The sequence below is a fragment of the Tauraco erythrolophus genome, chromosome 2 (genome assembly GCF_009769465.1).
Source record: "Tauraco erythrolophus isolate bTauEry1 chromosome 2, bTauEry1.pri, whole genome shotgun sequence".
NCBI lineage: Eukaryota > Metazoa > Chordata > Aves > Musophagiformes > Musophagidae > Tauraco > Tauraco erythrolophus.
This window is the reverse complement of record NC_141466.1, coordinates 99,793,678-99,819,031: the sequence shown is the minus strand read 5'-3', so window position 1 is coordinate 99,819,031 and position 25,354 is coordinate 99,793,678. Positions and strand designations below refer to the sequence as shown.

The 25,354-nt window shown below is 41.3% G+C and overlaps 1 protein-coding gene across 3 annotated transcripts in view; it reads right to left on the bottom strand.

The window, feature by feature from the left end:
- DAAM2 (dishevelled associated activator of morphogenesis 2) overlaps nucleotides 1–25,354 on the bottom strand; it is a 120,587-nt gene that overhangs the window by 15,167 nt on the left and 80,066 nt on the right. For 2 of the 3 annotated variants that reach the window (XM_086628550.1, XM_086628559.1), the window contains exons 14-20: nucleotides 21,717–21,824; nucleotides 15,277–15,383; nucleotides 6,679–6,763; nucleotides 4,987–5,093; nucleotides 4,179–4,267; nucleotides 3,238–3,406; nucleotides 1,366–1,473 (exon numbers count right to left, since the gene is read on the bottom strand). In XM_086628550.1, coding sequence (XP_086484676.1) covers nucleotides 1,366–1,473; nucleotides 3,238–3,406; nucleotides 4,179–4,267; nucleotides 4,987–5,093; nucleotides 6,679–6,763; nucleotides 15,277–15,383; nucleotides 21,717–21,824 — 773 coding nt within the window. Of the gene's footprint in view, nucleotides 1–1,365; nucleotides 1,474–3,237; nucleotides 3,407–4,178; nucleotides 4,268–4,986; nucleotides 5,094–6,678; nucleotides 6,764–15,276; nucleotides 15,384–18,894; nucleotides 18,928–21,716; nucleotides 21,825–25,354 lie in introns of all 3 variants that reach the window. The other variant, XM_086628568.1, reaches the window with a different exon arrangement.

Here is a 25,354-nt window from a genome sequence, read left to right as displayed (position 1 = left end):
ATCACTGGCCCATCAAGTCTGGTATCCGGCCTCTGGCATCAGCCACACCAGATGATTAGAAACGAGGGGAAGGGGGGTCTGTTAATGCTCTGTGCTACTTTTTGTATGAGATGGAAGATGAAGCAGACCCTGCTCGCCTGTGGTCACACTGAAGATCGGGATTTTCCTAGGAAGAGCAGCGGGGTTGCCCTCAGAACATCTGGCCCGTGAGCTGAGCCTGACCCTCCAGCAAGGAACGTATGGCCACATTGCCAGCTTGCAATAATCAGCTGACTCATAAGCACGGGCCCCAGCTTTAGCACACATATTACTGAGGTCTAAGATTATCTCTGCATATGATTCTTGAACCACTTCACTACTAAATCCCATTAGCAGTTCATTTACATGTGATTTTTTTCTTCCTCACAGTCCAAATGTTGTTTTTTCCATCTGCATTTCTACCATATGGTGGTCCTTGCAAGCTTACATTGTAACTGAGCATATAACTGTACTGTTAATGTTAATACATCCTTCCCTAGACACAAGTGCTATACTGAATTTCAGCTCATCATACATAAACAAGAGTTTTTTTCTAGAACCTGTATGAAAAAAATGACTTTTCACTTCCAGGTAACTAGTTAGTACCTATTTGTGAGTCAGCAGGCATCTCCTCCAAGTATTTGGTGAGTAGTAGTTTACATCTCAAAACCACCACTGAAACCTTAATAAATACCTTTAAGTGTGAACTTAGATTTATTTTTTAACTTATCTTTCATTAGCTGGAGTAGTTCCCTATACAAATAATCATGGCTGGACAAGTAATATGTAAAGGTAATTTTGAACACAGCTTTGAACAGAAAAAAAATGCTAGTATTTTGAGGGATGGCTTGTGTATTCATCTTCCATAAACACCTACAGAAATGGAAAAAAAACATTGAAATTTCTGAAAAAAGTACGATGCTTTCCACATCAGTGCAAGACTGATTTGTGCAATAGTTTGAACAATCTTCCTGAAAAGGGCTTAATATATAGCCTCTGCGCCTAATTGACTCTGCCTTAGAAACAAATCTTCAATTACCCAGAAAAATACCACGACTTAGATGAACAATCATAGAATATGGTGAGTGAATTACAAACAATGACCAGTCTAGTTACAATGTCCGATTCAGAAATAAAGTAGATATAGGCATATCTGAGTAAAGCTGATAATTTAGTTATCTACAAATGTTTTTGGACTCTGTTGATGTACATTTGAGTAACACCAAGGATGTGAGCAAAGGCTGGCTGTGAGATTAGAAGACAACAAGGAAAAAAATGATGATCATTAAGTTAAAAGAAATTACTAGGAACTCCAGGTCTGGAAACAAGCAATAGCACTGGACTTACTTGACTTTTGCTGCGTCTGGAAGATGCTGCAACTCAGATTGAATATCTAGGATATCTGGATAATTCTTTTCAAAGATCATAATCAAGTAGTGCAACAGTGTAATGTTCCTAAAAAACATAAAAGAAGGGAGAAATGAGAAGGAAGATTGTGGTGAGAAGGAAAAGGATGGTGGGAGGATAGTGACAAATCAGTGAAAAATATTTGGGTAGAAAATGCACTTGACTGAACAAAACAATATAACAACAGTTAGCAGCTCTGTTATTGAAAGAAAAGTATCATAGACTGAAATGAATTAGCCCTTTATGAACCATCCTTCCTAAAACCTCAAGAAATATATTGTGCCTTGATTTATTCTGGAAGCACCAGCATGCTTCCATCCATCTGTGTAAATGATGTAACAGAAAAGAAAATTGTGTAACACAGTATACTATTTGTCCCTAGATACTTCAGAGAACAAACAACTAATAGTACTAAAGTGACGTTAACTTGTAAGGAAGAAGTGAGTTGTTCTCAGAGGCAATGTGGAAAGAAACCCAAGAGTTAACTAAGAAGAGGAAAAGGTTCTTGAAGATTGAAGAAGTTGCAAAGGAAACTCCTACAGTAATGAAACAGATGTACTTAGGAGTAGCGGCCAGGCTCACTGCTACAAAATCAATGGTAGCTCAAGTAGGAGTGGATAGAGATAACGTGTATGAGAGATGAAGGAGAAAGTTTGAGAAAATTTGTAAAGTAACTGATGAATTTTGCATGTAGAGAGAACAGCCACCCATAACAGCTGCTTGAGGTGGATGTTGTGGTTAACTGATAGTCAAGATAGCAGATGGCCACTGCTTCACACAGACTAGAGTCTGGGAACTGGTGAGAGAACAGGATCTGCACAGGACATTTAATGTATGAAAAAATCAAGCCAAACTACAGGCAAGAAAATGTTCAGCGCTAGCTACACAAGCGTTAGCCTTGGAATATGGAAAGGATGTCATGGTAGTCAAAACAGAACTCTGTTAGTTCAAACTCTATTAGGTAGGGATGGATTTCTTCCTATGGCTTCTTACTGCCATTATTCATTCGGTCACAGCCTGAAGTCATTTTAACACAACTGTGGTCTCAGCAAGTCAAGGAAGGTGTGAGTTAGAAAGAACCAGTATAGGAGATCTACAGGGGTAACCTTAGTGCCGCTGAAGCCCAAAAGTGGCATTCTCTCCCCAGTCACAGCTGGATTAAATTCCAGAACCAGCATGGGGATGTGGAGCAAAACGTGGTAGCACAAGAAAGACCTGTAGCCCATGTCCATAAATAGTAAACTCCACCTTCCCCAAACAGCTATTTTCCTTAACTGCTCTAGATACAACCAGGCTCAGTCTCTCTGAGCTACGCCTTGTGGTTCCATTACTGGTGTAGGTAGACAGTCAGTTTATCACAGTCCTGCATCAGAAACATATGTCATGTTTTGCAGGAGACATAAAACTGTGGTCAGAGTTTTTTGTGTTTTCTTTTTTTGCAAAACCATGGCCATAAAACTGGTATAAAGGGCAAATTCCATAGAAATCCTCCTCCCCCTACAACTTATTTCAGTTATTTGTGAAATACTACATTCTGTCATCTTTGCTTAGTGTTGCAGAAACACAATTCCAACATCAGATGTGCATTATCCAAAGAAATGGCAGAATTTGAGTGTGGTGTTAACACCCCATCTTAACTGCTGCAGGATCTTCTAGAGTGAAAAGCACTAATTAAATGACAAATAGACATTTTAAATGGTCTACAGAGCTAAAAAAAAAAACAAAACACCACAAAAAAAAAACACCTTTCCTTGTTATGATAAGAGATAACAGCAGCACAGTACCTAATTTATTCATGGCCTTCTAGCCTACCTGTCTATGCTGGATTTGGTGTCTGCAATTTTGTTCAGGCTGGAGACTTTGAAGCCATATGCACTTCCCCTTTGGCCCTTGTTCATATAATTCCCAAAGGCCAGAACTACCTCCAGGAGTTGCCTTAAACGCTTGCTTCGGATGAGTTCCTTGGATGCCAGAAGAATGGCTTGAAAAGGGAAAAAAAAAATGAACAAGTTATTGCACAGTGGCTGTCCTTAACATGCTTGGGCCCATAATTTCAAGTACCTAAAAACGCCCATCTGACTATTGCCCAGCAAATGCTGCAACACAGTCTGTGTATGTACTGTCCTTTTCACACCTGCATGCCCAGAACCAGGACAAACGGAAGGAAGATGCACCACATCTAGCCCGTAGGATGTTCCTCTGAACCCAGGAGCAAGGTTATTCTCCTGGACCTCACACTTCAAAAACAGAGCCAGTAAGAACAGGAAAGAGGCTTGAGTTTATCTGAAAATGCAGAGTAGAATACACTCATCTCTTCTCTGGGATAACCAGGGATATGTCACAGAAGCCATACAACCCCCCTCCTTGTAAGTTACATGTTCCCAGAATATCATTGTCCTGAGGCATCTATTCTAACTGCCCCATGGAGAGGGAAGGTGCCAGGACTTGGGGTGAGAAGCGAAGCCTAACCTGCACAGAAAGGCCACGAAAGCTTTTGGCAGCTCAGCACAGCCTAGTACCACACTGTCACATCTGTCAGGTCATATTTACAGTGTAACAATCATGAAACTGAATTTATTAAGTCAATGAGTGCAAGAAGAGTGTCAGAATTCATTTCTTAGAACATGATATGCCTTGGACTCACTGGCTTTACAACCATAGCATGCATGTAACAGCACTGCCTTTGAAGACAAGCCTCTCTTGACCTTGCCTGCTCCTTTACCCAACTCTTACAAACTAAGTTTTAACCATACCTTCCACTTTTGGCTTTGCTTCTGCCAGCCTCTCTGGAAACTTCTTCTTAAAGAATAATGCTTGCAGCCGTTGCTGATAGTGGTCAATCCTGCATGAAAGGTAGAGGAAAGCCAACACTGAATTCAAACTGTATTTTGAAGCCCAGGGCCAATATGCTGCCTACATAATCTAATGGTTGGATGTCGAGTTCCACAGGGCCTATGCGTGGGATTACGGACATAGTTCAAACAGCTAACACTACGTAATCAACCTTGTTATGAAAATGGAGGACCTCAAAGCATGTTTTGATCACAACTGAAAACAAGCTGGAAGAATTCCCATTACTCTCAAAATACAAGAGTCAGAGGAGATGCCAGCTGCATCTCAAATTAGCAGAATAAGATGTTAATCCTGATCGGGGGTGTAGCAAAGTTGGAACAAGAAAGAAGGTCAGAGGATGACGAGATGGGATAGCTGAATGGAAAAAGGGATCTATATGAAATCCTGACCCCTGGCTACACTACATCCGATAGTTGGACCTGAATTCCTTTTTGTGTGAACATGTTTAGGCAGAGGAGGCAGATTTCTGCTAGTCATCAGGGGACTGGTCCTTAAATGACAGCACGGAGAGTGCATATCATCAATAAAAAGTTTGTGTAATGAATAGAAACACCTGTAACGTTTGTGGGCTTCTGGCAAATGCAGGGTATAATGCTGGCCCACAATCTCTTGCACATTCCCCCAGCGCCAGATGATCCATTTTCAATAACAATTACAGCTGCTTCCAAGAAGCCCTCAGTGCACTTTCCCATAACGTATCAGACAGACCTGCTCATTTCAAAGAGGAAACGATCCGCCCGGGCCATGCGCTCAATTTCGTGTTTATGCTCCTCCAGCAGGTCGGTATCACTCTTTTCAGGAACGAACTTCAGCAGCTAGAGTGGTAGATATGAACCAAACAGAGAGATGAGAGATCCAGGGAAAAGGAGAGAGGGACAGAGAGGCACAAACAAACCCTGACGGAGAGAGAGAATGCCCTTGGATTCCTCTGCTACCATGAGGAAGCATTACGTTGACTCAGCCGTGTGACTATAACTTCAAAAAAAGTGCAGCTGTGTCTACAAAAATGACCTTTTTTAAACCTTTGCTTGCTGTTCCGTCTTTATCCCTCACTGACCCCATTAGATTACTTTTTAATTCTATGGGGAATTTCCCGTTTCTAAATCCTAAAGGCCAAGTGCTACTGCAACTTACTCCAGGGGAAGTACAGAGAGAACTTTGATTCCCACAGCATTACTTGCAGTTTAGATTAGTGCAAACAAGAGCAGGATGTGGCCCACTCAGTGTGAAGTACCCATCGTGCCTATCCTAGAGTACACACAAAGCCTCATCTATCTCTCTCGGGTCTGCTCTACTCTGCTGAAACAATAAACAATGACCAACCGACTGACAGTGTGTCTGACACTGGCTGCTATTCATATGCTGACCTTAAAAGCTCATACTTTGACAGATTTTTGACATATCTGGTGGTAGCTGCACTTTAGTATGGTTGTAAATATTGCTATGCACACCCACAAAAACTGCTCACAAGGCATATCAATGACTTTGCTTTATACTACTTTTTAATACTTTATCTCATTCCCCAAAAATGCAATAGTTAAAGGTGTGGAGCATCAGAAGCTTGCAGTGACTTCTGGAGCAGCTGTGAACATTCAGAAAACATGACAAGTAGGCTATAAATTTCCAAAATGGAAAGGCTTTTTGTACACAATTAAATATTGTGACTGCACACAAAGAAGGAATTACATTTGTCGGGCAGTTCAGAACGATAACGTTTTGCACACTCCTAAGGATCTTTATATGCATCTTTGATCAAAACATCATCTTTTGCCCTTTATAAATGGCGGAAATTTGGCAAAGGTGGTTTAATTGTTGTTTTTTTTCTCCCTCACAAGCTACACAGTGAACCAACTGCAGGGAACGCAAGTCCCTGACTCCCTTTCTAACTGTTCTAGTTAGAATGCAAGATCTCTTCTAGTCCTGGCTCTAACCATCGACCTCCATGGCCTGGTTCATGTCATTTCCCAATGGAAAAGCTGCAGGCAGAGAAGGGAGATAAGAAAAAGAAAAGGAAAAAAAAAAAAAAGAAAAACAACAACAACAAATAATCAGCAGTATAAAAAAGAGATGGGAAAAACTATGGGGAAGTCACAGGTGAGAACAGAGGATGTGAAAGGAAACCTCATTATCAACAGTAATCATACATATTTTGCATCAAGAAGATAAAACTTCTGAAATCCACCTAATAAAAATAGAGTTACATGAGGGAGGTATATCTGACAACATTGGGAAAAATATTTTTCTCATGCTCCCACGTGCAGCTTTGCTGACATGATAGGGCCAAGTTCAGATCTGCAGACATACCAGCAGGGCCAGTACGTATATCCACTTACTTTAGGCAGAAAAAAAAGGCAGTGAAGGACTTAAGAATAACATATATGTGACTGTAATCTTTCTCACCTGCTCAAGCATATCTTTCGCTAGGTCTTCTTGTTCATCCATCTTCAAGATTGCTTGTCTGATTTCTTCATTAGACAGCTTCAGCCTTTCAACAGTATCAACATTGTACCATTAGTGCAAAGCTTAAGTGACTCTGACAATCCAGAAAGTAGGAAGCCTGAAAAGCTGCACTAAAAAGGCACAAAATAACCATGAGAAGATCCACTATGAAACTGCTATTCTAGAGTATTCAGTAAGAGGAACGAATCAGTTCCAAAAGCAGGGATTTTCTAGATGATATATTTTTATCCTCTTCAGCTAAGCAAACACACATCGAAAATTAGACGGTGATTAAAAACAATCAGGACCTCACAGATCAGAAGTGCTTCCGACTTCCCCCATATCAGATACCTCCCTCATCAAGTTCTTTTGCTACAGTAAAACTCTTCAGATCCATGTGACTGGTAAGTGACTGTGAGCTCACGTGACAGTTCTGCTTGTGCATATTAAAAGATCTTCCAGAGTAACAAGTAATGGTACTGATCTTTCCCTTACAGATCTGAGAAAAGAGTTTCTTGTAAGAAGACTGGTTGTACTAGGTAAGCTCACTCTGTCCACAGTCACAGCTGAAGAAGGAATTGACAGCATCTATATATCCATGTTTCATATCCAATATGAAACAAGCTCTGAAAACAAGAGTTTAATAATATTACCTGAGGCATTAAAATTACATACTTCTTCCCAACTACTCCTGTCCATCTGTGTGCAATGAGTAGGTATGGAGAAATCTTTTGGCTGCTGCAGCGTCCTGTGAAGGTTCTTTCCCTATGCAGGCTAACTAAGAAACACCTGTAGCTCGTTACACTGGGAAAGTTGCCTTGAAACAGATGCTGTAGCATTCAGCCAATCGCTCCGGGAGATGGATGGTCAAGTGACCAATAGCCTTGACCCATCTAGTAAACCACATGACTCCTGACTATTTAAGGCAGGGCGTTTGTGCCTAAGGGTGAGGCATTTCCTCCTGAGCCTTGGAGGAGTGTGGGCCTTCCTTAGAGTAGAGCCTGAAGCCTTCGCATTAGAACATTGGTCTGCTTGGAGCCACCTGGAGCTTCCAGCTGCGACAAGTAGGGGTCATCAGTTACAACAAAACACAGAATCAATTAAAAAACCCCTCAAGGCCTCCATATGAAAAGCAAAGGGGACCAGAAGCAGTCAAAATTTGTGATTATTGAGAGGCTGTTTCATAAGTTACATGAAATGAACGTGGTGATTCTCAGTATGGATGTCAACGAAGAAATGTGCAAGTGACAAATTCTATCCTACCACCTCCAATGCACGACACCCTCATCAGTCATTACAGGAGCGCAGGGGAGGACCAAAGGAACCATAAAGGAAAGGCTATCCACAACAAAATGTCAATTTTGGGACTGAAACAGGAAAGTGTGAAAAGAAATATTTGAGGAGTGAAGTCTGCAGTATTCATGGACCTTCTACAATCAACATAATTAATTAACAGCAGAAAGAGAAAATGCAATTATAAGTGAGAGACAGGCTGATGCATGAGGCAGAATGTTTTTGTCTTCAGTGCTAAGAAATTCCATGTTGGAATTTCACATTGCTATTGCCATTTGGATAGAACTGTATTTTTGGAACTAGGTAAAACCAAAAGCAAGAGTTTTATTTTTACAGACAGGAAATATTACTAAATCTAAGAAACTTAAAACATTTTAATATTGCCCAACCTAACCAACAGCTGGAAACTAAAATATGAATCAGCAGACATTCAAAAGCTTTTAAATATCACACCTCTGAACTAATTGCTCTCACTCTGTTCCTAGCTGGTCATCCTGTCTGCATTTGAGAACGCAGGCAAACTGATATCAGCTAAGCAAGATAAGGCTACAAAATTTCCAGGAAAGCCACATAATTAGACATGCTTGGATGAGATAGAAGGACTAGAAGCTTTACAACTAAAAGGCTGGGAACTTTTTATTGTAGGTCATCGGTGTTACTCAGGATCAAAACAACAAACCTTAGTACATGGAGTTCAGCAAAAAGCTCTACGATCTCAGTCAGAAAACTGAAGAGTTTCTTTTGTCTTCAATAATCATGAATTGTAAAGTCCATGGTTGCGTGACCCCAAACTGATCAAACACTGTGACCATAGGAGGGCTGAGAAGCATATTGATGGGTGTGGGCCTGGCTTCTAGCAGACACATATACGCATGTCCAGACAATTTGGTGCCTGTAGTTTTTAAAGTGCTATATTTTGTTGGTTATTTTTCTTTTAGATAGCGCCCGTACATTTTCCAAAATCTGTAATGCGCAGATTAGCTGTGCGTTGTGACACAGGCACACAGTCTGTCAGAGGGGACGCAATAAGCCAACCCATGAACACCCGGGTGGAGGTTCTTCTGTTGCTACTTTCACTGAAGATAGAAAGAATGAGTGTGAGTTTCATGCTTTTTCCATGCAAATAACTTGAGCAATTACTACACTGACCACCTCCATCACACAGTGCAAGTGTCTGTGTTTGAGGATGGAGTAAACAAAATCAAACAGATAAGTTTGAGGTATGTCAACACAACAGGTGTAGCGCATGTTATTGCTGATCTTGCTCTTCCATCTAGGAGCCTGAGGATTCAGACTCCAAGCTTCTCTGTTTGCTGCCATTCATAAGCACAAAATACACTTGAAAACATCTTCTGTTCAAAAATAAAGACCCCCGAGGACACACAGTTATACAAACAGTTTGACTTCTTGGATGATTCTGTGCCCTGTCAGCAGCAGAAAAACATCTGGCTTGAATGGTTTAGCCCACAGTAGAGAGAAGCAGAAAGTTTGCCAGTCCCCTGCCAAGAAGCAGTTTAACTTAGCCACTTACAGGCATATAACAGGGTCACGGTGCCTGCAGGTGTGCATCCTAGATTATTACCAATCCAATTACAAGTACAGAAGGATTTACGGCAAAACAACCTTACTCTTCCAAAGCGGACTTGTTTCTCTTCTGGGGCAGGATGCATTTCAAGAGCTGTAAGCATCAACAGCACAAAACAAGGATCTTCCCACTTAAAAACTGTCTGAATAACTGGACAAAGAATTGTTAAATCAAGTGATTCTTCTTGTATTTTCAAAACTCATGCCCAGCCATGCAGTAGATCTTAAAGATGGCCAGCAGTAATGTGAAACAGATGTGCTGCTTTTAAACAGAAACAGGTGAACTGATTAAAGAGGAACCTCAAGCAGATGCGTAAAATCTTTCCATTTAGAACTGAATAGAGGCATCCCTCAGAGCCTAAAAGTCATATGGGACAGACAGCAAATTAAAGTGGAATTATGGCCCAAAAATTTACACTACAGAAATTACATTTCAGTATCTATTGCAAAGCCTGCAATGAATTTTTTGAAGCTTTGCAAATCCAAGCACTTTTTCTCCAGCTGCTGGAGACAATGCAATTCGGAACAGCATACGACTCAAGCTGTATTCTCTCTGTGTTACTCTTCACCAAATCACGGATCCTGGAAACAGAACTCAGGAAGTAAATGTGACCAGAAGAAAACACAGTGCCCCTTTCCTCAGCTGCAACACATTCATTCATAGTGCAGCTATTGACTGGTTTTGTTCAACAGCAGCCTGACACTGGTCAGATGAGGAAGGAAATGGATCTTTACTGGGTATATTCTCTCCTTCTTCCCTCATCTGTACGTCTGGTGGCAGCATATGGAAGTCCAACTGCTTGAGTCATCTTTGAGCAATGTTAAAGCTCAACAAGTACCAAATAACTTCTGATATGGTACTTAGCCTGCCTCCCTCTGTCCCCTCTGGCTTCATAAATAATCTCTATTGACTCTGCAGAGTAATTCATCACTAATCTCCCCAGGACACCTCGGCTGATTTAACACCAGCTTCACTTGCAGACATCAAGTGGTTTATTGTTTCATCCTCTTGGAGGAAGCCGGCAGCCTGACTCTGAACATGCCTGGGAGACATGTTGCAGTTTTACATCAACTTCCCTTACAGACATCCAGTGCTCACTCATTTTTCCTCCTTAAATACGCCCATTGATTTAACTCACAGCAACCTCCTCCCTTCATTCCTCCCTCCCATGGATCAAAGCAGAATACTTGTCACTCATTAACTATCTCCCTCCCAGAGGAAAAAGTGAGTTACTCCATGGGCTTGTTCCTTGGATTTCGTTTAGCTTTTGAGAAAGAAGTATGCTTGCCTACTACTAGGGAACCTGGAGTTTCATTGCAGCTACATTAAGCTCCCATACCACAGGGATCACAATCCCACTCTTTCTTTTACCTTGGAAAAGGAGTCTGATTATCATACATCAAGGCCATTTTCTACTTCAAACTGAACTGAATCACAGTGGTTCAGTACTTTGTATCCAAATACTCTCAATTTCCTACCAAGAAGGATCTGGGCATGGACACCTTTCTGAGTCAAGGAGCAAAGCAGGGCCAAACTTGGATCCCTGATCTTACAGTGACACACTGAGGAGGCAGTGGTTCATCTTTTATCACAACCCTACCTACTGGTCCCTAGTTGTAATCTAGGACAGGATGCCACCAGTTCATATGCTCAGTTTAACCTTGGGGTTTATCGTACTGAGAACAGCGGGTAAAGCTATTTATTGTGGCCCTTAACTTAAAACCAGAAAATGTCTCCAGGAACCCAGGAGGCACTCTTTATTGCCTAGTAGTTTTCAAGACAGCACACTGAGGAACTGAATTGCTGAGTTCAATGAGCTGTTTCTGTATTAAGATATGATCTGTACCCCAAAAAATCATACTGCTTGGAATCTACCTTAAAATAAGGATGAACACTGTATTGCCACATGGCAGAAAGGCACACGAGGACTGGCAACACAGCAGAGGCAGTACACAGAAACTGACATTGGCTGAATAGCTTGTCCTCTTAATGTCTGAACTGAAAGGGTTTAAAAGCACTGAGGAGGCACAGCTATGCCAGAAAAATACTTGGTCTCTCTGGTATTCTGGTTGGAAACGCTGCACAAGTCCCTTTTCTTCTCCCTTATTGATAGATATTTGAATCAACAATCATGAAAGTCACAAACATTTGGTAAGGCTGTCTGCGAGTATCTATCTACTGTCATACATTCAAAACTATTTTTCTGTAGTCAGATTCTGCCTTCTGCTACTACTGGTTTTATGACATTTTGCTAGCACTCCTACTGTTTTCAGCCTCTTGAGAGGGTTACAGCTGACTAGCTAGGCCACAGGAATAAAAAACACATCTCAGAACAACACTGACATATGATTTGCTGGAATTCATGCAAAATGACTTGCACAAAAAAGTTCCATAAGTATATGTTCAGCATTCTTCCGAGCAGTGTCTCATAGAACTGGACCTCTCCAGAGCATTTCACAGAGCAAGACAGTAAGAGATACATGTCTTAGGCATGTTCTGCAAGACCATTTAAAGACATGGTACAACAAAAACAATAGAGCAGCGAAAATACTACCCGTTACTAAAGTAACAGAGGCAGAGAGAAGCCATACTGGTGAGAGAGGTCAGAGGAATTTCCAGCTGCTAGCTTAAAGCAGGGAAACACAGGGATCTGGTATGACTCTTCCAGACCACACAAGTCTGACAGTAAATCTCCAGCCTGGTGGAAACTGAAGACATCAGGAAATTCAGGAAGGACAGCAGATTTCCAGTGTGACAGAAATAACTGTATGTTGGAAACGCCATTAAGAAAGCCAGATTTGAAGCTGATGGGTGCCTAGACATACCACAGGCAGATCGTTCCATATCCTGGTTGAATTATGGCCTAGTGGAAGTACTGCAAGATAAACTGATCTTGTACCTATTCAAACCTTTACAGTTGGCATGTGGGACAGAGCTTCATTTTGGATCCACCAGACTCAATTAAACAAGGACCACGGACAACTACATCCTTCCACTGCAGGAAAATTGAAAGATGCTGCTATCAAGTAGTTGAAATAGAGCTTTTTTAATAAAAATAGGGATGAGAATGGGGAGGAAGGCTTACAAATCTGTTAACTGTCAGAAAAAAAATCAGCTAGCAATTCAATTTTCATTTCTTTTCAGTCTATCATGCTCTGCAACAGAAAGCAAGAGACATCTATTTCTCACTCTAGCTAGGTTTTGGCTTCTTGGACCATATGAAATATGAGCCCTGCCTGACCCCTTCTAACACAGTGTTAGTAAAACAAAAACATTTGAGTAGTGGAGGGAAAGAAAACCCAACCCATGCAGCTATTTTACTTTAAAGGACACGACAGTTTAGTGTAAACAAAGAGGGAATAAACTACAGGGATATATGCACAGTAAGAGTCAATTGGAAACAGCTGTTGGCAGATACTGTGGCAACCTGAAAGCCAGGGCTGCAGCTCAGGCTTGCACAAACTCTCTTTGTTTGTCACCAGTTTTAAATCCCCTCTCACTGCACATGTGTGCACACCCACATGCACACAAGTGTAAGGTGCACTGCAGGAGCAGCAAGGGCATGGCAGCAGCCAGAGAGGATGTGGCTGGGAGTGTCTCTCCTTCACGGTTTAACCCAAAGGAGGAAGAAGTAGAGTAATGAAAAAAAAACTGCAAAAGGGTAGTAAAACGCTTTCAATTATTGTTTGCAGCCAATCCTCCCAATTGCTGTCTTTAATAATAGAACCATATAAGCACAAAGAACAGAAAAAGGCATGAATGTAGAGATGCCATTTTAGTTCCCAAAGACTTTTGCTTTTCTAGTTGCATTTAAAAGGGAAGTTTGGGGAGGAATAGCAATCCTAGGCCAAGCTGTAAGATATTTCTGATATCCTGAGTGTAACACTATCTGTTACAAACATTAAATGATCTAAGCCAGTGATAGACCTGGTGACTGGTGTTTCTCATAGCACAGCATAGCGAAGTTAACAGGGCACAACACAGACCAGCAGGCTCTTTAGGGACAGAGAGCTCAGTCTCCAAATGTCTATCATCTGTGTTAGTCCTGCTAACAGTAAGACCAGGATATTTCCTAGTGGAGAAGCTGACAATCACAGAACACAGATTTTCATCCCTGGTTTGAGCCCAGACTAGCATCTTGAGGTGAACTGACTTCATGGCACACCTGAAGTGAACACTCACTGCATACCCTGAAGTGCAAAGTTCCTGCTTCAACACCACTTAGCTGAAGGCAGCAGAAAGGAAGACAAAGCACAGAGACTGTCCTTTCTCTCTCTCACCGTTTAGAGAGGATTCCTCTCAGCTAAGAGTGGGCCAGTCTTGCACAGTAGAAGAGGCGATGGTGAAAAACATGTACTGCTTGCTGTCCACACTGCTTTTGTTTTGGAGATAGAGAAGATTTTTTACAAATAAATATGTAGTGTCATACCAAGTCACAGACCACCTTCCTGGATCCTCCTCAGCCCAGCCACCTGCACACACTATGTTACCACTTCTAGGAAACGTTCCATGTGCTTACATCAGTTAATTTGAACCCCAGGCACACTTTAGCAGGTCTGTCAAACAGCATGAAAATCCTGTTGCCCCTATGCCTCCCCATTCCTCTGCCCCAGCCTGCAGTCAGCTGCCAACACCACCAAAGACATCCGTTGGCAACTGCTGCAGAGAGAGAAATGTAAGCCTTCCCTCATTGCTGGTTTGGATGGTGGGGGTCCTGCTGACATGCAGGCTAATGCCACATAAGTAGCATAACAAGAGCCTCCGTGGGTTTCGCTAAGCAATGGAAAGAACTCGCTCTGGTCCTGGTGGTCTGGCTGCAACTTTGCTTTTAACCGTTAGCTTGCTAGACCAGACAAGCAATCACATCTATATGAACCTGCATTTTCTACTGATCAATGAAACTGTTCTGTTGCTCAGTACTGCCACAGCTTTCCCAGATTCTGTTTCCAGCCCCGCTGTCCCTCCTCTGGTAGAAAAGGCAACTTTCTCAGGTGGATCAGTGTCAGCACAAATTTGATATTTAGTAACAGACATCCAGCCCAGTAACTCATGTTGGTAGAAAGACATAAAAAGCATAGAGAGGGCCCTTATGTCACAGCATTTGAAGGCATTAGTCATCGCAGGAGCATGCAAAGGCAACTCCTGGCTTCCTAAACCTAATTTACAAATACAAGACCTAATTCTTGAATATATCTTCTTACATTTACCACTTTTCTCACTAAGAGTCAAAAATGACAAGGATGAACATCACTCTCAGCTCTGCTGTATTCCAGGGAGATGCTCAGAGCAACATTTAGAAAGAAACATACAGAACATAGACAAATGACATACCCAGAGCATGGGGGACACATCACTTAGAGTGAAGTGCAAGCACTGCCAAAGAGCTGCTTTCATCTACCTGTGAGTACTGATAGTTTCTTGGTGATGAGTCTTCAGACACATACTGCTGTCTATCTGTTTAATACACAAAATGTGGGTGTGCATATATTTTTTAAGTGAGCTAACACTTCAGAGAGACATGTGCTTTTATGACACTGCAAGAGAGGTTTCTCTGAAGCTCGGCAGGTATTAGACAGCAGGTCTAGCTGGGAAAAGAAACATGTCCATCTGTTTAGCTCCGTCCTCTCTTGCCTCTACATTGACCATGGCATATCCTGTGAGCTAAGGTTTAGCACACTTACTTGGAAAGGAGAATGACACAATTCTGGGCCCTCCGGCCATCAATCACAGAGAGCTCTTTCACCTTTCGTGTGGAGAGGTAAAGGTCTTCTGTTGAACCCATCTCTTTCTGCATATAAGTCAAAAGGGAGGGAAAACAATCAGTATTATGTTTCTCACTTAAGACTGATAGGCTTAGCTGAGCGTAACACACAAACCCCATCCCAACCTGGGAAATTCCACCCACATGGTGAGAAAAGGAGACAAGAAGGGCAGAAAACATGTAGGTAGATGTCCTGTATTACTGGACAAACAGAAGTCATTCATTACCACCTATGAGATCATCTTTGACTCCAAATACTGGACCTGATTCTGACCTATTGGACTCACTCTACCAACAGTTATGTTATTATGTTAATGTGCAAAACTTGCATGACAGGAAAATCGGGCACATTATGGTAAAGCCCACTGGTGTCACAGCATATCCTCTTGCAGGGGTTATACAGCATTCCTGAAAAGCTGCAGTTCAATCAGGAAAAATCCTTCCATCATCCTTTAAAGCTGCCACTGGACCAGTTCAATGCAAATAGTAGGGCAAGATAGTGTTTATCTTACAAAATGGTCAACATCTACATCTGAAATAGCTTCTCTTTTTTAAATAGTTAATATCTTTAATCATACTGAAACTACTTTTTTTTTTTTTTTCAAAGTTCTCTGTATAGCCCTATTGCCAAACTCATCACCTGGAAAAAAAACCAGAAAATCTCTGTCCAAAACACTTGCCACAGCACACAGAGAGAAACTATTTGCAAACCCAGTTTGATCATCCAGAAGTCTCTGTTTCCTTGTCTTGCCTACACACCAGAGTAATAGGATTTGTTTCACTTCCAGAGATTGGCTTTCTGTAGTTACTCTGAGTATCTTTTAACACCACTCCTTAAAGGTAAGTAGAGGTAAAGACAAAAGGTGTTAATCCGGGATAATAGCTCTCTAATTATCAACAGAGAAGAGGGAATTGGAAAGAGGACAGTTTTTATTCTCCCAGTTAACTGCTGCTGGAATGTTTTCAAAAATGCCTTTCCATGATATCCATATTGTCACGCCTTGAGATTTTGAGATTTACCAGTATAATCTAGCTTTGAATTCACCCATCAAATTAGCAATGTGACTTCTTTCTTAGGACATAACAGCAAGCATGCTGAGTCAGATTAAAAGGTCCATCTGCCTCAGTATCCTGTCTCTGAGAGTGGTCAACAGCAGATACCCAGGGAAAGGTGTAAGATCATGGCAAGCATACAGTGGTGCTTCCCAGAATTCACTCCCAGGACTCAAGGTTCTGCAGCTCAGGGATCACTTACATCAGCATGACTAATCCAGTCCAAGAGATTTTGACACCCAACCATTGGAGAGTTAAATGTAAATCATAGAGTCATATTGCTAGTTGCCATTTGAGCTCTTGATACAATCAGCTACAATGAGACTGTGTTGCTCCTGAATATATAAAGGATTCATACAACCACATCCAAATGCTGCAGCAAGCCACCACCAATACTAAGTGGCACTCATAAGCAGGTACAATGCACCAGCTGAAGACACACACACAGTAGTTTTGCTGGACATGCCCAAAGTATCTAGTTTGGCAGAAAAAAATTGCAATGGTAAATGATACATCAAAAAGTATTTCCAAAAAAAAAAGAAAACTTGGGCATTGGGCAAGTTCCTTATTTCTGAGAGGATAACTAACATTCCCAAAAAATCAGGGCACCCTCAGAGTAATCTGGCATGTAGAGATGTCAAAGTTTTCCTGAGTTTCCTTAGTTTGTGGAGAGGAAGACAGGGGAATGGAGAGACAGGCAGCTACTGAAGGTAGGAAAGATACTTGTTGATCTGTGCTCTTGGTTTAGAAGCTTCACTGTTCCTCAGTAGCTAATGTTTGCAGACAAGCACACCTGGTTAGTGTTAACCAGCACCCATCTGAAGGGGGAAAAAAATTTGTTTCAGGGTTTGGCTGTGCATGTAGGATGGGGGTGTAGATGGCTTCCCCTAAAGCCATGCAGCAGGATTGGTATAATAATCTCCGTGGCATTTCAAATTCCCCAACTCACAAGGTTCAACACAGATGAATAATTTGAACTATTCAAACGTGGCCTACTCCTTGGTCATAAGGAGTGGGCTAGTATCATCTGAAAATATATTCTCTTCAACTCATATTGAGGAGAGAGATATTTATAGATACTTGGAGTTGTGTGTAAGCAAAAGCAGACGAAGTCTCAGGTTTTACCAAAGCCAGATTGCAAGTTTAGCTGAAGGAAAATAGATTGCAGATGGACTATCTGCATTTTCTTAGACACAGGAGAGAAGCAAGGGGGCAGTAGTGATCAGCTTTTGTGAGACAAGTCAAGCACACAAAGCAAGAATAGTTGGACCTGTTGTCAACCTGGCCGACAAGATCCCTAACTTTTATCCTATTGTTCTTTACCAACACTCTGTCAGGGATAACATCATGTTACATGCTTCAAAGACTATCTCGCGTTTGAGATTTCAATTGCAAATTCAAAAATCAACTAAAATTTCAGTGCTGGGATGACTAGACATGTGGAATGTGTTCATCATATTGTTGCCCTCTTTCAAATAGTTTGATTTCGGTTAGCTGCAGAACTTGTGGTCTGGTACCACGGCAGCACCCTAGGTTTCAGTAATTATCAGCACTTTAGGGAACTATTTCTATCATATTGACTTGTTTCATGGTGCATGCTGCCATGATGAAAGCCAGCAAATGGCCCAGAGCCATGTATTAGCCTCACCCAGTGGCAGAGGTCCTGACCAGACTTTCCAAATACAGTTCCCTGAGCACTCATGGAGAGGACTACTTTCTTCTGAAGCTGCCAGAGACACTGGTGATGACATCTGAACAACCCTCTCGTGAGAGCATTGCTCTTCCCAAAAGCGTTGCCAAGAATTTTGCTTAAAATAATGAATAAATTGAGAGGTTGCCAGTTCGAAGACATGTGGGCAGTCTGGTATCTCTACTTCATCTAAATACCATTTCAGTCTTTGCTGAACTTTCTGAGGGTTTCAGCAGTCCGAAATGAAGTAGGCTTTCCTCTAGTCTAACCCTTCTGCTCCACAGCTGCCACAAATCCTTCTGCCCAAAGTGCCTTCTGGCTCTACAGAAAAAAAGATTTTTTTTATCAGAAAGTCCGTGGCTAGTGGATACATCTGGAGACTTCAGTATTGTCTAAAGCAGATGGACCACAGATGAGAACAGTGGAAGTGAAGGCTCCCTGAGAGCCCCTTTTGTTCTGCACTAGAGAGACTATTGCTTTGGTTAAAGAAGAGTTCACATTCACATTCTACTTTGCCCCTGATCTCTTTCCCAGGATCATCAAAAAGGGGACTACAGACACCAGCAGAAACTATAGTGAGGTTATAGCTAAGTGAAAGAACAGGAACTACTTCCTTTCACAGAGCTAATACAACTACAGGAATTTTATTCTACCATCTTCCCCACCCAGAAAGCAGAGGTGCAAGGGCATAGGAAAAGGTAGCACGAGATGAGTCATGACCCCATAATGACATGGTCCAGGACTTCACCTTCCCACAGACTGCGAGAGGATCAGGAGGCAGACAATGATACTCACCTGCTTACAGGAGGAAGGGTTAGTTAGCAGGTCCTATGCAGGCAGCGGCAGCAAATAACGAAGAAGGAAACATGCCAAAAATTAGTCACAGAGAAAGATATCAAGTTTAACAAGGCAGCTGAATTTAGACACACACTGTTTTCTAAGGGAATAAAACGCTTAGCAAGTAATACTGGCCCAGATGGTTCAAAGGTATTTCAGCATTTCTTTGCATATTTTAAATCAGCAGATGTTGAGGAATTAAGAGTTCTAGGTCTTTTCTGAAAAGAATAAATTCAGTTTCCAAAGCATAAATCTCTTAGGTCTTGAAACATTAACCAGGATAATGCTTAAATACCTTTACAAATCTAGTCCAGAATCTTACTGGAAGGATTGCCAAGATTAAAACTTGAGGGTCAGTTCTCCTCTCCTGATGCACAGGTACAGTTTGCCATTATGAGTAACAACTTGTTTCAACGGCACACTATACGCTTTAACAACTTACAGCCAAGTGTTTTGAAAGCACTCTGTAACCACCAAAGACGACTTACAGCACTACTGGGTGACAGACACGAACTATTTCACAACATATTCCATACTCCAGGAAAATGTCAGATATACTGAATCAAAAGGTCCATATTACACAGTAAGATTGGAGCAAGGTCAAAAGACAAGTGTAAGAATTCTTGGTCCAGCATTCTGTACACTGGACAATTCTGCTTTCTCTCATAGCCACCAAAAACAATACACTGGGCTTGAGAGAGGAGAAGAGACCCTTTGTCATTAAAAAAATGAAGAAGAAAGAAAAGCTGTTTAATGTAAATGAAACTGGAAAAATATGAAGATCATGTTAATAACAGCAAAGAAATGTCTTTATCTGTACTCATTCAACATTTCAGATGCAAAAGAGCAGGGCTTTGCATTGACATTTTTCTTTACAGACATTTGGATGAAGTTTAAAAGTCACAAACCCAGGGTAAACACATACTTGGCCAGAGTGGAGTATTTCCAAAAAGAAAAGAGAAGAAAAGACTAAGTGTGAATCAACTGGAAAAGTTCTCATAAGATTTTATTTCAAAAGCAATTTTGCTTTAAAAAAAAAAAAAAAGATGAGGATTTGTTGATTGGAATCCAGTTCACACTGGAGTGAGTATGGATGAAAAGAAAGTATCATATAAAGTAATAACGATGGAATATTTAAGGGAAAAGAAAAACCAACAAAACCGTCAATGAAAGCTGGAAGGGCAGCAATACACCTAACTACACAAAAGTAGCAGCTTACATAAGTGATACTCTAGTGTCTGGAGCCACTGTCATAAAGTGTCATTAGAGGATGGAAGAGAACTGTTCTGAGATCCATGGAGGTCACTCTGAGATGATGGCTCTATTCCAGTGGGCAGGGGTAAGGGTCAGGTTAGTTTATGGTTGAATAGGCTGGGCTGCTTTTCAGTGATTGTTAATACAGCCATAAATATTATGATTCTAACTGAGAGTCGGCAGACCAGGACAGCTTTGGCTTTAGATTTTGGGGCCCAAAGGAAGCAAGGCTTTGCAAGGTCATTTCTAGTGAGGAAGCTGCAATGTTTGCACCAGAAACATTGGAACGTCACCTTGATGCTGCAATGGCTGCTCATGTGCATAGATTACAGCCTGGCTACTTGCAAGACAACCGGGAGCTCAAAACTATAGCTAAGCTGTTGGCACAGGGTCTAAATCCAACCTTGTAACAGCACTGAAGTTTTATGTGCCTTTCTTCCCCTCTATGAACTAAGTTCTTGTTTCAGGGAATGGGATTCACAGAAAGAGAGGGACCCACTGAAACAGCAACAGCTATTTGCAGGAGCAGAATGAGAAATGACATCTCATCATGCAACAGGTAACACCACATTCTTCGCAGTTCAAATTGGGATGCTTATCTAGGTGCCTGTGAGCTAGTAAATCAGAAGAGTTATTCATATGTTTATTGGATTATATAGAAAAATGAAAGAAAGAAGAGAACAGATGGAAAGACCAAAGACAAAGCATTTGTTAATTTTAAGGTAATGTATAAGTTAACCATAATGAGAATGAAGTAGTCATCATCACTGTAAAGCTTAATCATAAAGGTTGCTTATGGCAATCATGTCTGTGTCTTTTCCTAAAACTTCAAAGCAATGATCCAATTCTGTAGAGTACAACAGATGGAATTTCTCCAAACATACTCCAAAAGAAAAGGAAAGCTAGAGGAGTTCAAGGAGTGCAAGTACAATCCCTCTCCTGTTAAATCTCATTCAGTGGAGATAGACAGCTTAAAGGTGACTTGCTTTCCAAGAAAAAGAGGAGGAAAAAAAGACATTCTAATAAATGGCTTCTTTTAAAGTATGTTGTTTGTGTTATAATCTGTAATTCAGACAGTTTCTGTCATCTAGCCAGTTGGGTCAGTTGGCTGTTTAAGAAAAAATAGACAAAGCGAAAGACAGCTAATTCAGTCACCTTGCTCAGTACTCAAGCAACTACAGAATTTTTCTCTGAATGAATGGGAGAAATAGAAAGATGGATATCAAGCATGAATTTAAATCTCAGGAGCTTTTGGAAGCCAGCGGCTGCTGAGATCAAATAGAGCATTACATTTTGGGGGCTGTTGTCTCCAAGAGCTGCCCATTAGTATGAAGTATGTTGACAAGAGAAGGTTATACTTTGCCCTATATGTCCTCCTCACTTCTTTTAGTCTTGTGATTTTTGAACAGTGGCAGAGCGGCAAATGAGACAGCCTGACTGCAGGTAGACAAGGGCCCGGATCACTGTCGTGATCTCCATTCTCCAGAAATTCAAGAAAGACAAGGTGTGGAAAAGTTCAACCCTACCTGGTGTCTCTGATAGGCGGAGAACATCTTTTCAAAATCTTCTAGATCCAGCACCTTGAATGCCTTTAAATCATCAATCTCATTCCAGATTGTGCCATGGATCCTCTCCTGAAAGAAAAGGTCATATTTTAATGAGACAGCAAAAGCTTTTATCTATTTTATTCCTATACACTGCTGCTGTCATTTTAGAGGGCATACTTTGTTTCGGAGTCAAAGGAGAAAAAAATAGTGGTGTGTTTTTCAGGGTTTTTTGTTTGTTTGTTTTTTAAACATACTGAGTATTTTGTATTTTCATCACAGAAAGCCTCCGATGACAGGGCACATTCCAAGACCAGCAGACCACATCTCAAGCAATATCCATGATCCCATAATAAAGTTTCCTTTCAAGAGTGTCCATCGGTCTAACACAATGATTGTGGTCATGCTGAAAGAAGTGTTCCCATCATGAGGAAAAAGCTTAGGAAGGGCACTGATGCATGACAAACCCAAGACACAAATCTTCCCTTTTGCAAATTTTGCCAGGTTCTGTTGTAAACCCCAAAGGGTGTGTGGTTTTCATTCTGCCTGCCTGTGAATGTAGTTTAAGACTTTATTTTATTTCACTTTTAAGGCTCTGAGTCTTTGAAGCCTAATTGTTTCCTATTACATGATCTCCCCTGTCTACATGAGTCCTTTGTTGACTAAGATAGACACAAACTATACCCAGATCTCCGAAATAGCATCATCCACACTAACTGGAAATGTTCACAACCCACATGATATATTATCCTGAATGCCAGTGACTCCTAGCTGTCTGGCAGATGATTAGCATGGAGAGAGACAGGCAAGGAGTCCTCCCCCAACCAACCCCGGACAAAATAAGCTCTTGTAGTACATGAATTATCTAATCAGCAGTCATCCTAAAGCAGGAGAAGGCCTTGGGGTCTCCTGCCGACATTCTCAGGACAGACGTCCTTGCTGGCAAGAGGACACAAAAGACTGAACTACCTTCTCTGTCCTACTGACTGTTAAGGCGCATGCTGTGTGGGACAAGCTTTGGGCAATTACTCATTCAGAAAAGAAAAACTTGCTCTTCGCACCTGACAACACTGTCTTTCAGATCACTTAGTTAATGAAGTGTACGTTTATTGTATTTTATTAACTGGAAAAATAGGAAGGTGCTGATTAAAAGAAAAAGGAAACGTACAGAAGGGATTGTAAAAAGAGACCTAAGCAAACCTCAGGAGAAGAAGAGCCAGCAGAACACTGATGCAGAGAAAGCCAGGAACAGCAGGCAATAGCAATGAAACCCTCACCCAGGCTCCAGCTCTGAAGTACCTGACTTGTACCTACACAGCAAAGTGCGTTAACACTTCATTATCAGAACTAATTAGGAACAGACTCTACTTCCCATTCACAGTCATCAAAGGAATGAGGGAAATGTGCTAAGCCACAAGGCTCAAGGAGCAAGGAAAAACACCTGATGGGAGGATGAAATGAGGGGGAAATAAAAGCGTGAAGTGTTCTGGAGGAAATTCCTGGCAGGGCAGACACTGTGGAGGAAAACCAACACCCTCCCTCCAGAGGCAGCCTGTGAGTGCCTGAGGGCAAGGAGGGGTGTCTGCGGTGCCATTTACAGTGAGAGCATACGCCAGGGTGCGAGCAGCACCCATCCCTGAACAGGCTCACCAATATCATTGTATCATTCCTTGCAAACAGTGTGGGTCTTCTTTCCATAGTAGGAAAAACATCATGACCCTGTGACTGTAACATGACAAATGAGTTTGGGAAGCTCATCTCAGCCGAAGGCACAGGAGACAAAGTTAATTTTCATTTTATCCTAACGTGGACTCTACTGCCAATCTTAGCCAGAAGCATCCAGGCAGAATGTTCATTCTCATTCAATTTCCAGGCTGGCTTTATAAATCCTGAATTATAAATCCTGAGGGATGTATTTGAACAGCAGAGCAGTTCTCTGAGTTCCTTACTGTTTCAGGTTGTCCCATCAGGCACTGAAATGGAAGAACATTTCTTGACAGGAGCCAGTGGATATGACTTCAGGAGCAGCCCTTAGAGTCATCATTGGGATAGAGCCTTGAGGATGCCAGAAAGCTATATGCTGTGTTTGGCAGAAGGCTGGATGTGACTCAAGAAACAGCTACTCATGAGAGTCTTGCCCTCTACCTGTCTGGCTGTAAAGCTCTCATGGGAATGAAGTTTCCCCACAAACGGCAAGAACAGTGAAAACGTGCTACAGAACAGGCTAGTCCAATGAATCGTAGAGGTGCCAGAACAGGCACTCTGAGGCTCGCAAAGGGATTGCAGAGAATAGTTCTCATCCGTGCTTTCCCAGAAAAACAACCCGAAGAAGTTAAAATGATTCTCATTTCAATTCAGATTCATCTTAAGACCCAGGCTGAATCTGGTCCTGTACAGGATGGTTTGTATGCTACTTTTAGCAGAAAGACAAATTCCAAAGCAGCACCCATTGCACGGTGAGCACAAACAGAACTTTGTGCAACTCAATTTTAGTGCTTAAAAATGAAACAGGCTAATCCAGTCAAAGAAAAAACTGGGCAGGCAGAGGTATAAACAACCCTAGTTACACGAAACACTTGCAATGCGACTGTCCCTTCTATTTCTACCCTAAGCTCTGCCCTTGAAAATTTTCAGGTTGCTGCCAGATAATTTTCTATACTGAGGCTCTTGCTACTCAGTTATGGATTAACTGGCTGATAGTTCCTTGTCATCAGCCAGAGAGACTGAGTGTTTTAAGAGAAACAGACTTGCATAATGTGGTTGCTATGATAAATGATTCCCTCAGCACCATAAGAAATATTTATGGTCCCTAAATAACTATTTAAAAAGAAAGTAAATTCTTTATTTCTTTTTTTTCCTTTATTCTATCTCCTTAAAAAAAAAAAAGAAAAAAAAGACAGAGATCACTTCATCTGTAACATGCTTTTCTCCCCATATTTATTTATTTATTCATTCATTCATTCTGCAAGTCTTCCAAGATCTGTGGTTCCTCTGCTTTCCAAAGTCTTGGCCTTCTTTGGGAAGCAAATCCTATGAACTACATTTCCCAGTGTCCTCTGGAAATGGTAGTACCTACCAGGTAAGGAAACATTATCAGAACAAGTATTGACAAGGCATTTGCTCCACCAAGCTGTTTTTAGTACGTTGCCTTTAAAAATTTGCTCACCGTAGCTGTTGCAGTTATGTCATTCCACCTTTGTAATGAAGCCAAATTTGCTGAGACACCCACCAAGATTAGAGAATGACAGTGTTTCACGGAGCTACAAATTATATTGAGCTGTCCTATCCTTCATCTAATAGATGATTTTATTTACCCTGAAAGATAAATAGTGATATTCTGCAAACCACCAAAGTCCATCATGCGTCAATAACCTCACAGCATGAGTGAAAACTTACAGTACTTTGGGAAAGCCTTTCATTTGTCCTGCAGGTCCAGAGAAACCATAGAAACTATGAGTGTTCTGTGAATACTGAAGCAGGCAATCTTGTTTATTAGTACATTAATATTTGTAAAATATTAACCAACAAAAAGTGAAGCAACTTAAAATTTTAATTCATAATTCCATTATGAATATGAAAAAGAGATATGAACAGAGTACATTTTCCACATTTCTCTCTTG